This window comes from Anabrus simplex, chromosome 9, assembly GCF_040414725.1.
Source record: "Anabrus simplex isolate iqAnaSimp1 chromosome 9, ASM4041472v1, whole genome shotgun sequence".
Lineage (NCBI taxonomy): Eukaryota > Metazoa > Arthropoda > Insecta > Orthoptera > Tettigoniidae > Anabrus > Anabrus simplex.
The window spans coordinates 84,772,157-84,786,019 of record NC_090273.1 but is presented as its reverse complement, the minus strand read 5'-3'; the positions used below and the strand labels follow the sequence as shown (position 1 = coordinate 84,786,019).

Sequence of the window (13,863 nt, the reverse complement as noted above, 5' to 3'; positions counted from 1 at the left end):
GATATTTGATGTGGGGGAATGAACGTGCTTGGGTCCAGAAGTTCAGAATCTAGTCAAACCTGTTTACTTCTGGTAAAACTGGTGTTTGTCAGTGTGACATATTGCTGTACATCAAAGCCTTATCACGCATGCATAAAAACATGGTTGGTTTCCATGTTAATATAAACAGTCTTATCACTTCTTGGTTTTGAATGACAGCTTCCTTGTGATGCTGTATACTTTGACCCATCTAGTTACTTTCTATTGGCTACCATTCTTCTCTTGCCGTAACTAGAATGAACCAATCTCTTAAGACAGATAGTGGTAATCTGGATTAATGATACTTGCATCATAGATAACTTGTAAATAACAGATAATTATGTTTATGAGCAAGACATTTATAAAAATGGTACAGAATGCAAGTACAGTAAAACTTCTTGTTTACGGATATCAAAGGGTCGTAACAGTTTGCTCCTTTATTGGAACAATGTTACACAATCTGATGGTAATTTTATAACATATATCAACCCTTTCAGACCCTGCATTCATGATTGCGAGCGAAATTTAACACTACATTTCGTTATTGCTCGTCTAGTGATTCGAAACATACACTTGACTCTCTCAATTTATGGTGATTAGAATATATTAGGAAATTAATTAAACCGGGCGAGTTGGTCTTGCATTTAGGAGGGCGCAGCTGTGAGCTTGCATCCGGGAGATGGTGGGTTCGAACCCCATTGTCGGCAGCCTTGGAGATGGTTTTCCGTGGTTTCCCATTTTCACACCTGCTTCACACAACTGCTTCCTTCCTATTCCTATGCATTTCCTATCCCATCGTCATCGTAAGACCTATCTGTGTCAGTGCGACATAAAGCAAATAGCAAAAAAATAATTAATATGCAAATACGATGAAGGGAGAGTAAGTGTCATGCAAGTCTTGATATTTCATGTTAAGAGAAGGGTATTTCATTTTCTTTTTATATATATATATATATATATACTTCATTTCTGACAACTACCTATGAAGGAAGAATTCATGGGAAAAAAAGAAAGAGGAAGGACAATAGATAATATCATTGCAGAACTCCAAATAGAACGGAATGTAATGGCTACTTCAAAATGAGGACTAATGCTCTGAATACAGGGTCTCTGTTATAAACCTAGACCGTCCAGAGCAGCATTTCTACTCTCCAAGACCTAAACACCTGTACGGGAGGCGCGCGCATAGTTCTTGACCTTGCAAGGAGCGTGCACGTGTTTGACCTAGCATCAATAACCGGTTTAACATGGTGAGACAGTTATCATTGAAACACCGTACTTTCATATGTAAAAGTTATTTTAAATACGAGGATGCAATTGTTCTGCAATTTCCTAATGAATTGCCACCTTCTTGAGCACAGTTTCACGTAATTGTAAATAAATTTGGAAATAACTGGCCCTGTGCTCACTAAAGAACATACGTGCACACCAACAGTTTTAACAGATAAAAAACTAGAGGACATTGGTGTGAATCTTGAACGGTCACTGAATAAATCGCTTACAAAATTAGTACAAGTACGGGTTTCGGTTTCTTCTGCACAGAGCTACAAAGCTGTTACACATAAAACCCTATAGGTTTACTTGGACCTGTTTTATAAAACCTGCCGATCGAGCCACAAGAATGAGATATTGTGATATCTTTCATCATTGAATGATAATTTATTCGATCCACAGCTTGTGTTCTTTTCGGATGAGGCCTGGTTTCATCTTAATGGTCGTGTGAACAGTCATAACTCTCGCTGTTGGTGTGCAGAAAATCCTAATGGTGTTTATGAAGTCCTTCATTATGAAGGATGACACTTCCAGCATATTTTAAGGTAAGATTTCATATAAGGTTGGATAAACGCTTGAAGCAGGGCGGCCGCGTGTGACGCAAGTTGGGCTGAGGCAGTTGCTGTAGCGCAGAGTACAAACACCGTGAGCTCGGTCTGAGTTTATAAGAGAGACTCTGTATCAGCATGGGAACAGGGACAAGCCATGATCTGATTGATTGATTGATTATTTCACAAGTTCACTTAGTCGGTCAGGCTCATTTTTCAGCTACACTTTTTCACTAATTGTCAAACCGTTACATTTAGATGTCATGATACTCGAGACCAAACAACCGAGAAGTGAGTAAAATTGATATAGATGTTGATTCCCATAGGGAATCTGAGATACTTGTTCCGAATGAATAAATTTATACCAATATAAATGTCCAATAATGGACCATTTATATTGGTATTAAGTGAGTAAAGAGAAAATTAAGGTATACAGTTTCAAATAGTTTATGGTAACTGGAATTTGGAGCCATTATGACTTTATGGCTAGACGGGTGGGCTAGCAGAGTACAGTACTATTATGGAATTCTTATAGTCTTCTTTTTATTACAAAGCCTTTCTGTTTAAGTCCTTCCATTTTCCATTTCTTTACCATACAGTATATAGTAGATCTTCAAATTCCAGTTCTTTCCACAGTCAAGATATAAAAAAGTTTTACGACTCTCAAATAGCTGCCCATGTCTATATCTGATAGTCTGTAAATGAGAATTCTTCATTTTTTGTTTTGACGGACTGTGGAGCACATTAATTCCATTTCATCTGTTTCTGGGCTTTAATCCGTGCCCAATATTGCTTCATTCTTTCACTATGCAATCTTCTCTCTTTTCTCCATGGTGCTTGGATGTGGGATCTAACATTGCCTTGTAAACGAGGTATTCTCGATTCTCGAAATGTAAACTTTTGTTCCATTTATTCTGCTTCTTTCAGGTCCTCCTTCACCTCCTGATGCTAATACACTGTAAATTTTCAGATCTCAGAAAACTGTGCTATGTCTTCAGTCAGTCCTCCTGGGTCCATTCTATAGATGTGTCCAAAGAACTTGGCTCTCCTTTTCCGGATCATGTCGGAGATCTTTACTGTCCTGAGGTACAACTCTTGTTTTCCTTTCCTTCTGTATGAGCCATCCTCTGTTTCATCTTGTTGATTCTCGATATCAATGCCTCTTTTTTTTTCTGACTGGTTGTTGTCTACCCACTCTCACAGATATATAAATTTCTCCACTTTCTGAATCCTTTCTCCCTCTACTGTCATTCATCTGGGTGCTGTTTCAATGTTGGTCATGTACTGTGTCTTCTCAATGGAGATCTATAGGCCTGCCTCGCTTTCTTATTTCTTTGGCTGGGGAATCTGATTCCGTGCTTCCTCTATTGACTCTAATAGAACCACATTGTCATCTGCAAAGGCTAGATAGTCAATTTCAGTTCCTCCATTCATGTATCCCATTTGTATACCACTTAAACAGTCTAACTCAAGCTACCGAAGGAAGTGATTGTGCTGAGTGGAGTGCGCAGAACAATGGTCGGTGTGGAGCAGTACCGAGCAGCGATAGGAAGGTGGTTATGGAGAATGAAATGGGAGAAAAATGAGAAGAGAGAGCACAAGAGTGACTTATGGAAGATAGGAGAGATGGTGCTGGTGGCTGTGGTGGTTACGACGCTGTTAGTTATTGGGGGCGTGGAACTTAACCCCGGCCCGAATGCTAATGGCAATATGAGTTGGGACGACATGGAGGCTATTAAAGGAATAGTCAAGAGAGGAGGTGAAGGATGTTTGTACAACAGAACAACTAAACCTGATGTTCCAGGACCAGTCAAAGAAATTCGGAGAGCTGGAGAGATGGATAAACGACAAAAATGAAGAGGTATTAGCAAAGATGGGAAATATGTACATAAATAATATTGAAATAATTAAAATAATAATTAAAATGCATAAGGACACAGTCCTTTAAGCAAAAAAATATTACGGTACCACAGTAATGGTTGCCGATATCCGAGCGGCCGCGAACATGTTAACATGACTGTTGGTTCTGCTCCTTCCCCATACACTTTCATCACCACAGTCTTGGTCTTGCTGATGTTTAAACCATATTTCTTAAACTCCACATTCCAACTTTGCATTCTCTCTCCAGATTCCTCTTCTGAGTCACTCCAGATCACAATATCATCTACAAATGTGAAGGCTTTGATATCTCCATTTGGTTTATATGGGTATGGTGAACATGTTCAATAAATTGTTCTTACAATCCCATTTGTATACCACTTGCTCCTTTATTCCTTGTATTTTTTGGTCCCACTCTTTGATCACTTTTTCAAGAACACCATTGAATAGAAGGAGAGAAAGTCCACCGCCTTGTCTAATTCTTGCTTCAAACCTCAACTGCTCTTGTGAGGACTTTGGGTCATTCATAAATGGTGTTGTGGAGTCAAAAAAAGATACCACTTAAATTTAATCACAAATACCTGTTATTTCTCATTTTTAGCAAAATTGCACACACATTCTGTTAATTTGCACTTCTTAGAGTGTAGGTACCAATAAAGAATTACTGTTAATGTTCACAAAATTAGATTATGTACTATTGATTTAATGTTGCTGAAGAAAATCACACTTCAGTGAACTATTTTAACAGATATAGAAGATTTAATACAATATGTAAAAGGTGACGAGAATCTAATTGTGATGGGAGACTGGAGTGCAGTGTAGGCCAAGGAAGAGAAAGTAATACAGTGGGAGAATTCGGATTGGGACAAAGGAATGAAAGAGGAAGTTGGCTGCTTGAATTCTGCACCGATCATAATTTAGTCTTTGATAATACTTTGTTCAAACACCACGAATGACGGCTGTATACAAGACCTGGAGACACTGAAAGGTGTCAAATAGACTTCAGTATGATTAGGCAGAGATTAAAAAACCAGGTGTTGACTGTAAAACTTTTCCAGGAGCAAACGTTGACTCTGACCACAACTTGTTGGTCATGAAATGCCATCTTAAGTAGAAGAAAGGAAGGAATGCAAGATGATGGGATCTAGCCAAAAATAAGAGTTTGAGGGATTGTTTCGAGGAACATGTTGTGCAAGGACTAAATGAAAAGGCTGAAGGAAACACAATAGAGGAAGAATACAAACGTGAAGAATGAGGTCTATAGGGTTGCTGAAGAAATGTTAGGAAGAAAGGAGAGATCGACTAAGAATCAATGGATAACTCGGAAGATATTAGACCTGTTTGATAAACGACAAAAATACTAAAATGCAAAAAATTAAGAGGGCAGAAAAGAATACAGGCAATTAAAGTATGAAGTGGATAGAAAGTGTAGGACAGCTAAGGAAGAATGGTGGAAGGAGAAAGTGCAAGGATGTTGAAAGTAGATGCTGCATACGGGAAAATTGAAGAAAACCTTTGGAGAACGAAAGTCTAGGTGTATGAATGTTAAGAGCTCAGATCAAGAACCACTTCTAGGGAAGGAAGACATGGCAGAAAGATTGCAGGAACATATCCAACAGTTGTATCAAGTAAGACTTATATGATTTGGTTCTGGAACAAGAGGAGGCTGTTAATGCTGAAGAAATGGGAACTCAATTTTGAGGACAGAATACGATAGAGCTTTGGGAGACCTAAATAGGAGTAAGGCACCAGGAATTAACAACATTCCCTCCAAATTACTGACTGCCTTAGGAGAAACTAGCATGGCGAGTTTATTCCATTTAGTGTGCAAGATCTGAGACAGAAGTGCCATCCATTTGTCGTCAGAATGTTTTTATACCTATTTCCAAGAATGCCGGTGTTGACAATTGTGAAAACTACCGCACCATTAGGTTAATGTCTCGTGCCTGCAAAATTTTTACATGAATTACTTACAGAAGAATGGAAAGACGAGTTGAAACTGAGTTTGGAGGAGGTCAATTTGGCTTCAGGAGAAATGTAGGAACACGTGAAGCAATCCTGTTTTTACGTCTGATCTTAGAGGATCGAATTAAGGACAAGCCTATATACATGGCGTTCATTGATCTAGAAAAGGCATTTGATAATGTTGATTGGGCCAGTCTATTTGAGATTCTGAAGGTAATCAGTATCAGATACCGAGAACAAAGAATTATCTGCAATTTGTATAAAAATCAGTGTGCGTTAAAAAGAATCAAGGGCTTGGAAAAAGCAGCAGAAATCCAGAAAGAAGTGAGGCAGGGCTGCAGTTTGTCCTCCCTTCCTTTTCAGTGTTTGTATAGAACAGGCAGTAAAGGAAATCAAAGAGGAATTTGGAAATGGGATCTCAGTTCATGGAGAGGAAATCAAAATTCTGAGATTTGCCAATGATACTGTTATCTTATCTGAGATTGCAGAGGATCTGGAGAAATTTCTGTATGGTATGGACAGAGTCTTGGTTAAGGAGTACAAGATGAAAATAAATAAGTCCAAAACAAAAGTAATGGAGTGCAGTTGAACAAAGTCAGGTGATGAAGGTAATGTTAGATTAGGAAATGAAGTCTTAAAGAATGTAGATGAATATTGTTACTTTGGTAGTAAAATTACTAATGGATCTCAGTAGCAAGGAGGACATAAAATGCATACTAGCACAAGCAAGGAGATCCTTCTTAAGAAAATAAATTTGCTCGCTTCAAACATTGATATGGGAATTAGAAAGATGTTTTTTGAAGACTTTTGTGTGGAAGTGAAATATTGACGATAACTAGTTCAAAAAGAAAAGAGAGTAGAAGCTTTTGAAATGTGGTGTTGCTAAAGGTGAGATCGATAGATCGAATCACGAATGAAGAGATACTGAATCGAATTGGTGCGAGATCAGTTTGGCTAAATTTGATGAGGAGAAGTGATAGAATTTATAGGACACATCTTAAGACATCATGTGGGTGGGGGCGGTAGAATTAACACCCACAGTATCACCTGCCTGTCATAAGAGGCGACTAAAAGGGGCCCCAGGGACTCTGAACATTGGAGCATGGTTTGGCGACCACGAGCCCTTATCTGAGTCCTGGCATTGCTTCCACTTGTGCCAGGCTCCTCACTTTCATCTATACTATCCGACCTCTCTTGGTCAACCCTTGTTCTTTTCCAACCCCGACACTGTTAGGTTTGCGAGGGCTAGGGAGCCTTTCATTTTCACGCCCCTCGTGGTTGGCCGGTATCTTCATTTTTCAAAGTGTCTGATCTCTTCCATATTTTCTCTCTGATTAGTGTTATATAGAGGATGGTTGCCCAGTTGTACTTCCTCTTAAACCAATAATCAGCATCACCATCTTCCTATTAGGACCCGTTTCTTTTAGGATATGGATCAGTGTTTCTTCAGTAGCTTGCCTGATCCATTGGCTGTGTTACTTAAGGACATTTCAAAATTTTCGGTAAACTCAACTAATGCAGTCGTTTCCTTCTTTTCTTAATAGAATATTCCAAATTATCGGCCATCTTGAAAATCCACAAATGTGAGCACGAATTTCTTGTTCCTGTGCTTTGTGTAGTGATCAACTGTAGGTTCAGATCTGTTCTGCTCATGATCTGGCCTTTTTAAATCCTCCTTGATGCTCACCAGTTATGTGGTTCAAATTGTTTTTCTGATCTATGTAGCTGTGCCTTTGAACAGATCTTGCATGTCTCTGGTAGAAGCAATATTCCCCTGTAATTGTTGATGGCTGCCTTGTCTATTGTCTTATAAAGTGGGTGTATCAGTACTGATGTCCATCAGTCTAGCAGCTTCTAGTCTTCCCAAATTTTGTTCAGAATTCTTGTCAGTTCAACCATCACTCTGTTGTCAGCATATTTCCAAAGTTCTGCAATAATCCCTTGTTTTCCAGGTGTTTTGTTGTTCAAGATCACTATGATGCTTGTGACTTCTTCCACATTCGGAGGTTCCAAGTCTGGAATTGGTTCCTTGTGTTTGCAGTCAAATTTCTGAGATGGCGGTTTCACAATGCAGGAGTTTTACAGAAAGTAGAGTTCTAGAATCTGACTGTTCTCCACGTCATTGTTTGCAGCTTTTACTTCTTGGTTTTTGAAGTAGAGGCTTGGTGGTCATGGCTACTTAAGCTATTCTTGAACATTTTATATAAAAGTTCTGGGTGTAGCTTTTACAGAAGTCGTGTTTGATTGGAATCAGGCATTCTTTTCCATTCTCTTGAGATTCGCCAGGCTGATTGACTCAGACTGTTGAGGCACTGGCCTTCCGATCCCAACTTGGCAGGTTTGATCCTGGCTCAGTCCGGTGGTATTTGAAGGTGCTCAAATACGTCAGACTTGTGTGGGTAGATTTACTGGCATGTAAATGAACTCCTGCGAGACAAAATTATGGCACTTCGGCGTCTACAAAAACCGTAAACTTGTAGTTAGTGGAATGTAAAAACAATAACATACATACATTATCATTATAGACTGTTATGCCTTTCAGCATTCAGTCTGCAAGCCTCTGAGAATTTACTAAACGTCGCCACAATCCTCGATTTGCAACTAGTGTTGTGGCATCATTTAGTTCTATACCTCTTATCTTTAAATCGTTAGAAACCGAGTCTAACCATCGTCGTCTTGGTCTCCCTCTACTTCTCTCACCCTCCATAACAGAGTCCATTATTCTCCTAGGTAACCTGTCCTCCTCCATTCACCTCACATGACCCCACCACTGAAGCTGGTTTATGCGTACACCTTCATCCACAGAGTTCATTCCTAAATTAGCCTTATCTCCTCATTCCGAGTACCCTCCTGCAATTGTTCCCACCTGTTTGTACCAGCATTCATTCTTGCTACTTTCATGTCAGTTACTTCTAACTTATGAATAATATATCCTGAGTCCACACAACTTTCACTCCCGTAACGCAAAGTTGGTCTGAAAACAGACCGATGTAAAGATAGTTTGATCTGGGTGCTGACTTCCTTCTTACAGAATACTGTTGATCACAACTGCGGGCTCACTGCATTAGCTTTACTACACCGTGATTCAATCTCACTTACTATATTACCATCCTGGGAAAACACACAACCTTAATACTTGAAATTATCTACCTGTTCTGGCTTTGTATCACCAATCTGACATTCAATTCTGTTGAATTTCTTACTTACCGACATTAATTTAGTCGATATAGATGTTGATTCCCATTGGGAATCTGAAATATTTGTCCCGAATGAGTAAATTTATAATACCAATATAAACGGTCCGTTATTGGACATTATAAATTTTCCAGTTAACTCATTCCTGGTTGCCAGCGTTTCTCCCCTGTGTGCTAGGTTGGGCTTGTCTGTTGGTACCTAGCACACCTACCAAGATGCACAGCTAGTGCATACTGTGGAGGCCAAATTTCAGGGCAAATATTTCAGATTTCCAATGGGAATCAACATCTATATCATCTGGTGGCCAAGCAGGCATCAGTTTTTGGTAGTGAGACAAACTCTCTCATAGTGCATTGGCACTGCTGGTGGCTTCAACTAGCCTACGCAGTGGCCTCCACGGTATGCACTAGCCGTACGTCTTGGTAGGTGTGCTAGGTACCAACTGATGAGCCCAACCTAGCACACAGGGGGCGAAACGCTGGCAACCAGGAATGAGTTTACTGGAAAATTTATAATGTCCAATAACGGACCGTTTATATTGGTATCAATTTAGTCTTCGAAAGGCTAATTTTCATACCATACTCATTGCACCTATTTTCAAGTTCCAAGGTATTAGACTGCAGGCTTTCGGCACAATCTGCCTTCAAGATCAGTCGTCAGCATACGCCAGACTGCTTACTACATTTCCACCTAATTGAATCCCTCCCTGCCATTTTATACCTTTCAGCAGATAATCCATGTAAACTACGAACAGCAAAGGTGAAAGATTACAGCCTTGTCTAACCCCTGTAAGTATCCTGAACCAAGAACTCAATCTAACATCAATTCTCACTGAAGCCCAATTGTCAACATAAATGCCTTTGATTGATTTTAATAATCTACCTTTAATTCCATAGTCACCCAGTATGGCGAACCTTTTCCCTTGGTAATCTGTCATATGCTTTCTCTAGATCTACGAAACATAAACACAACTGCCTATTCCTCTCGTAGCATTTTTCAATTACCTGGCGCGTACTGAAAATCTGATCCTGACATCCTCTCTGTGGTCTGAAGCCACACTGGTTTTCATCCAACTTCCTCTCAACGACTGATCGCACCCTCCCTTCCAAGATGCCAGTGAATACTTTGCCTGGTATACTAATCAATGAGATACCTCGATAGTTGTTGCAATCCTTCCTCTTTCCTTGCTACATGATTGATTCGAGCTAGGGCTTCTCGGAAGTCTGTGGGCCGTACTTTCAGTTTGTCCAGGGGGCAAGTAACAGCAGACAATGTACAGCGCTCGGCCAGGGGATGGGGTGGTTTTCACAACAACATATTCCCAGTTTCCCATTAGTTTGAGTCATTGCACCGGACCATAAGCAGAGTTCACTGCTATTAAAACTCCACCTCCCTTGTTCTTACAAGTAATGATATTTTGCCTATCTTGGCAGAAAATAACATTATTATAGTGCAGTATTTCACTATTGTCGATTGAAGAGTCGGGCCGGATTCCGCTAAACACACGCAGTCTCAATGCATGTCATTCAGAGCGACGTTAAAGTCCACGAGTGATTTATCAAGACTACAGTTATTCTGGTAGTAGATGCTAAGGGTGGTATTTACCTCCAGTCCTGGTTTCAGCTGGAAATCGCTGGCAACTGCTAGTAGTAGAATACTCGGTGTCAGCCCGGAGGTAGATGTGTCTCTGGCCAAAGGCTTGCGCTTTACACGCTGACTTCACGGCATTCGCTGCTGCTTGCCGTTAATACAAAAACACATGGGCACTTATTTTCAGCTTATTATTGGAGGGTATATTTTTCAAACAAGTTATACCGCGTTTAACATCAAAGTATACACTAGTCGGTTCAAGGACTTGGACCACAAGAAACACAATTATTATCAGGAACACACAACACACCTACAACCGTCTGCCATCTTTACTACTCTCAATTAAAGAACGTCCGACTCGTTGGCTGAATGGTCAGCGTACTGGCCTTCGGTTCAGAGGGTCCCGGGTTCGATTCCCGGCCAGGTCGGGGATTTTAACCTTAATTGGTTAATTCCAATGGCCCAGGGGCTGGGTGTTTGTGCTGTCCCCAACATTCCTGCAACTCACACACCACACATAACACTATCCTCCACCACAATAACACGCAGTTACCTATACATGGCAGATGCCGCCCACCCTCATCGGAGGGTCTGCCTTACAAGGGCTGCACTCGGCTAGAAATAGCCACACGAAATTAAAAAAATTAAAGAACTAATAAATTGCAAGGCATGTCGTGAAGACCCAGTCTTTGCAGAAATCTGAAAAATCCTGGAAAACCTGTGATCAGAAATCTCGATCAGCATCTGGTAAAAATGTGGATCATACAGAAAATTCTGGAGCACTGGACTACAGGAATAATCCATCCATTATTTAATAAAGGAGATAAATCCAACCCAGATAATTACAGAGGAATAATCCTTCTGAACTACAGATACAAAATTTTCTCATGCATAATTTACCCGCAAATTTTCAGCAGAAATGACGCATAGAAGGGCTATAGAGATTTCATACGAAGTGAGAAAATTATTATCGAAACAAATGAAAAAGTACTGCGTAAATCACAAGAACCAAACGGTACAACCTTCAAAGAGAATGTGGAACGACCTGTGCCATTTTGTAAATCAAGGTTGTAGTTTCCAGTAAAATGAACATTTGCTATAATTATAAAAGAAATCACAAGGCCAGACTTTTAGAAAAATTTGGAATCTATCCACCTTAACTCATTTTTTACTCTTTGGCAGTTCTACAGTATATGGTGTTCAGTTGGATGTAGGCTTCAATCATTATTGAAATGAGGGAGCAAGGTTTAGATGATGATATGACATATACAAAGAACATTGTATACACCAAAATAATGTTACAGAACGATGCAGCCACCTTGGCTTTTTTTTTACTGACTTGGTCGAATGTCTTAATAAATTTGTTTCTCACTTCATTGATCACAGTAAATTTGGGCTATTGCCCCAACGAGCCATTAGTATGTGTAGAATGTGGAAAATTAATCCAGCCATTTTGTTCTGGAGTAGCATTCAAAATTTTATATTCGCTCTCATGGGTTATAGAACACAGCGTATTTACACTAGCTTTATTTGCATGGCTTATAACAACAGCGCATGTTCACTGTGAATTTCACCTGAATGCCTGCTACATCTGCCAAGAGAAATGGACATGTTATTTCCATCCTGCTTTGATACAAGACCTGAAGATTAGCAGAACATGAAACATATACCATGCCATGTGATGATCAGCTCTTACTTTGCACACTTCCTAACTTTGCCAAGATGGAGTGGAATAGGTCTCAAGTAATGAAGTTAATTGAACTATACGAGCTGTGTGTACTTCTGTATTGTGTTTTTGTTTGTTTGTTTGTTTGTTTGGGCTTTGTGTGATATTAAGAGTAGAGCAAGAGGAGAAACTATACCGTAATAAAGAACAGGGAGGCTTGGATGATATTTGACTACATATGTCTGAAATTTGCCTGAACATTACCTCAGCTGAAATAAAAATTAAGAACATTTGGAGTCGGTATGCTACAGAGAAGAATGAAATGGAAAAATAATACCTAACTTGGTAACAGATCGAAATGTGTCTTCATCAATTCTACTGGGGGAGCTGGCCGTGCGCTTAGGGGCGTGCAGCTGAGAGTTTCAATAAGAGAAATAGTGGGTTCGAACTCCACTGTTGGCAACCCTGAAGATGGATTTCCATGGTTTCCCATTTTGCACCAGGCAAATGCTAGGGCTGTACCTAATTAAGGCCACGGCAGCTTTCTTCCCATTCCTTGGCCTGTCCTATCCCATCGTTGCCACAAGACCTATCTGTGTCAGTGCGACGTGAAGCCCATAGTTAAAAAATCATCAATTCTTTTTTTGCTAGTTGCTTTACGTTGCACCGACACAGATAGGTCTTATGGCGACGACATCAATTAAAAAAAAAAATTACCTAAAAAGAAACATCCCTGTATTCTGCCTCTTCGATATCTGCTTTCTTTCCCTAAGTTGGTTCTTAATGAGTGCAAGTTAACAAAACCCTTGCAGCAATTGGAGCTAAAACCATGGCTTTTCTCTTGTTTATGTCCATTTTGAAAGTGCCACCTTACTTAGGTTTGACCTTCAACTGCTCGTGCTTTGAATCTGCTAAGTATGATCGGTTGTGCTATGTTCAGCCATGCAACAAAAAACCAGTGTGAATAGGGACTAAGGTTATAAATTGTATATTGTTTCTTTTTTGAGAACCATTAATATAATATTTTAATATGGTAATATGTATTTGATGATATGTTTCACTTCACAGGTAACACTACTTCAGATATCAGTTCCTTCGAGAACTGATGTGAAAGAATATCAGGACTTGAAGGAAGAAATGGATCAACTTGTTGGCAGGATAAATGGGCGGTTCACCACATACAACTGGTCTCCCATCCGATATATTTATGGATGTGTTAGCCAGGATGAGTTGGCAGCATTCTACCGTGATGCTGCTGTAGGATTCGTTACACCTCTGCGGGATGGTAAGTGGCTCGACATGGTGATGTGGAAAGTACATAGGAAAATATTTAAAATTTTATTTCCACCTATTCAATACATTGAACTTTCAATACGGACAAAAAATGATTTTCATCACTTGTAATGGTGATGTAGAATCGAGTAGTGTTATGCCCTGAAGCTTAACTGTCATTTGGTTTACATTAACAAAGTACAAATGCTTGCTGTAGGATTTTTATATTGAAGATAGTTGTCAGAGTGGTATGACCTCTGTGTTACTTATGGTATAATAGTTGTCCTAAAGGAATGACCTCAGTGAAACTTTTTATAGGTTGTAAATTAAGTTAAGAATACTTCCACATAATCAGGTATGCTAATGTTTTTTAGTTTGTTGGCCATACTGATGGATTATAGGATCAGTGGCAGGTCATTACAGGCAATCAAAGGCATTTATGTTGACAGTCGGGCCACG

At 39.7% G+C, this 13,863-nt stretch overlaps 1 protein-coding gene across 1 annotated transcript in view; it reads left to right on the top strand.

The window, feature by feature from the left end:
- Positions 1 to 13,863, top strand: part of Tps1 (Trehalose-6-phosphate synthase 1) — a 223,393-nt gene that overhangs the window by 74,268 nt on the left and 135,262 nt on the right. The window contains exon 9 of the mRNA XM_067153704.2: positions 13,201 to 13,417. Coding sequence (XP_067009805.1) covers positions 13,201 to 13,417 — 217 coding nt within the window. The remainder of the gene's footprint in view (positions 1 to 13,200; positions 13,418 to 13,863) is intronic.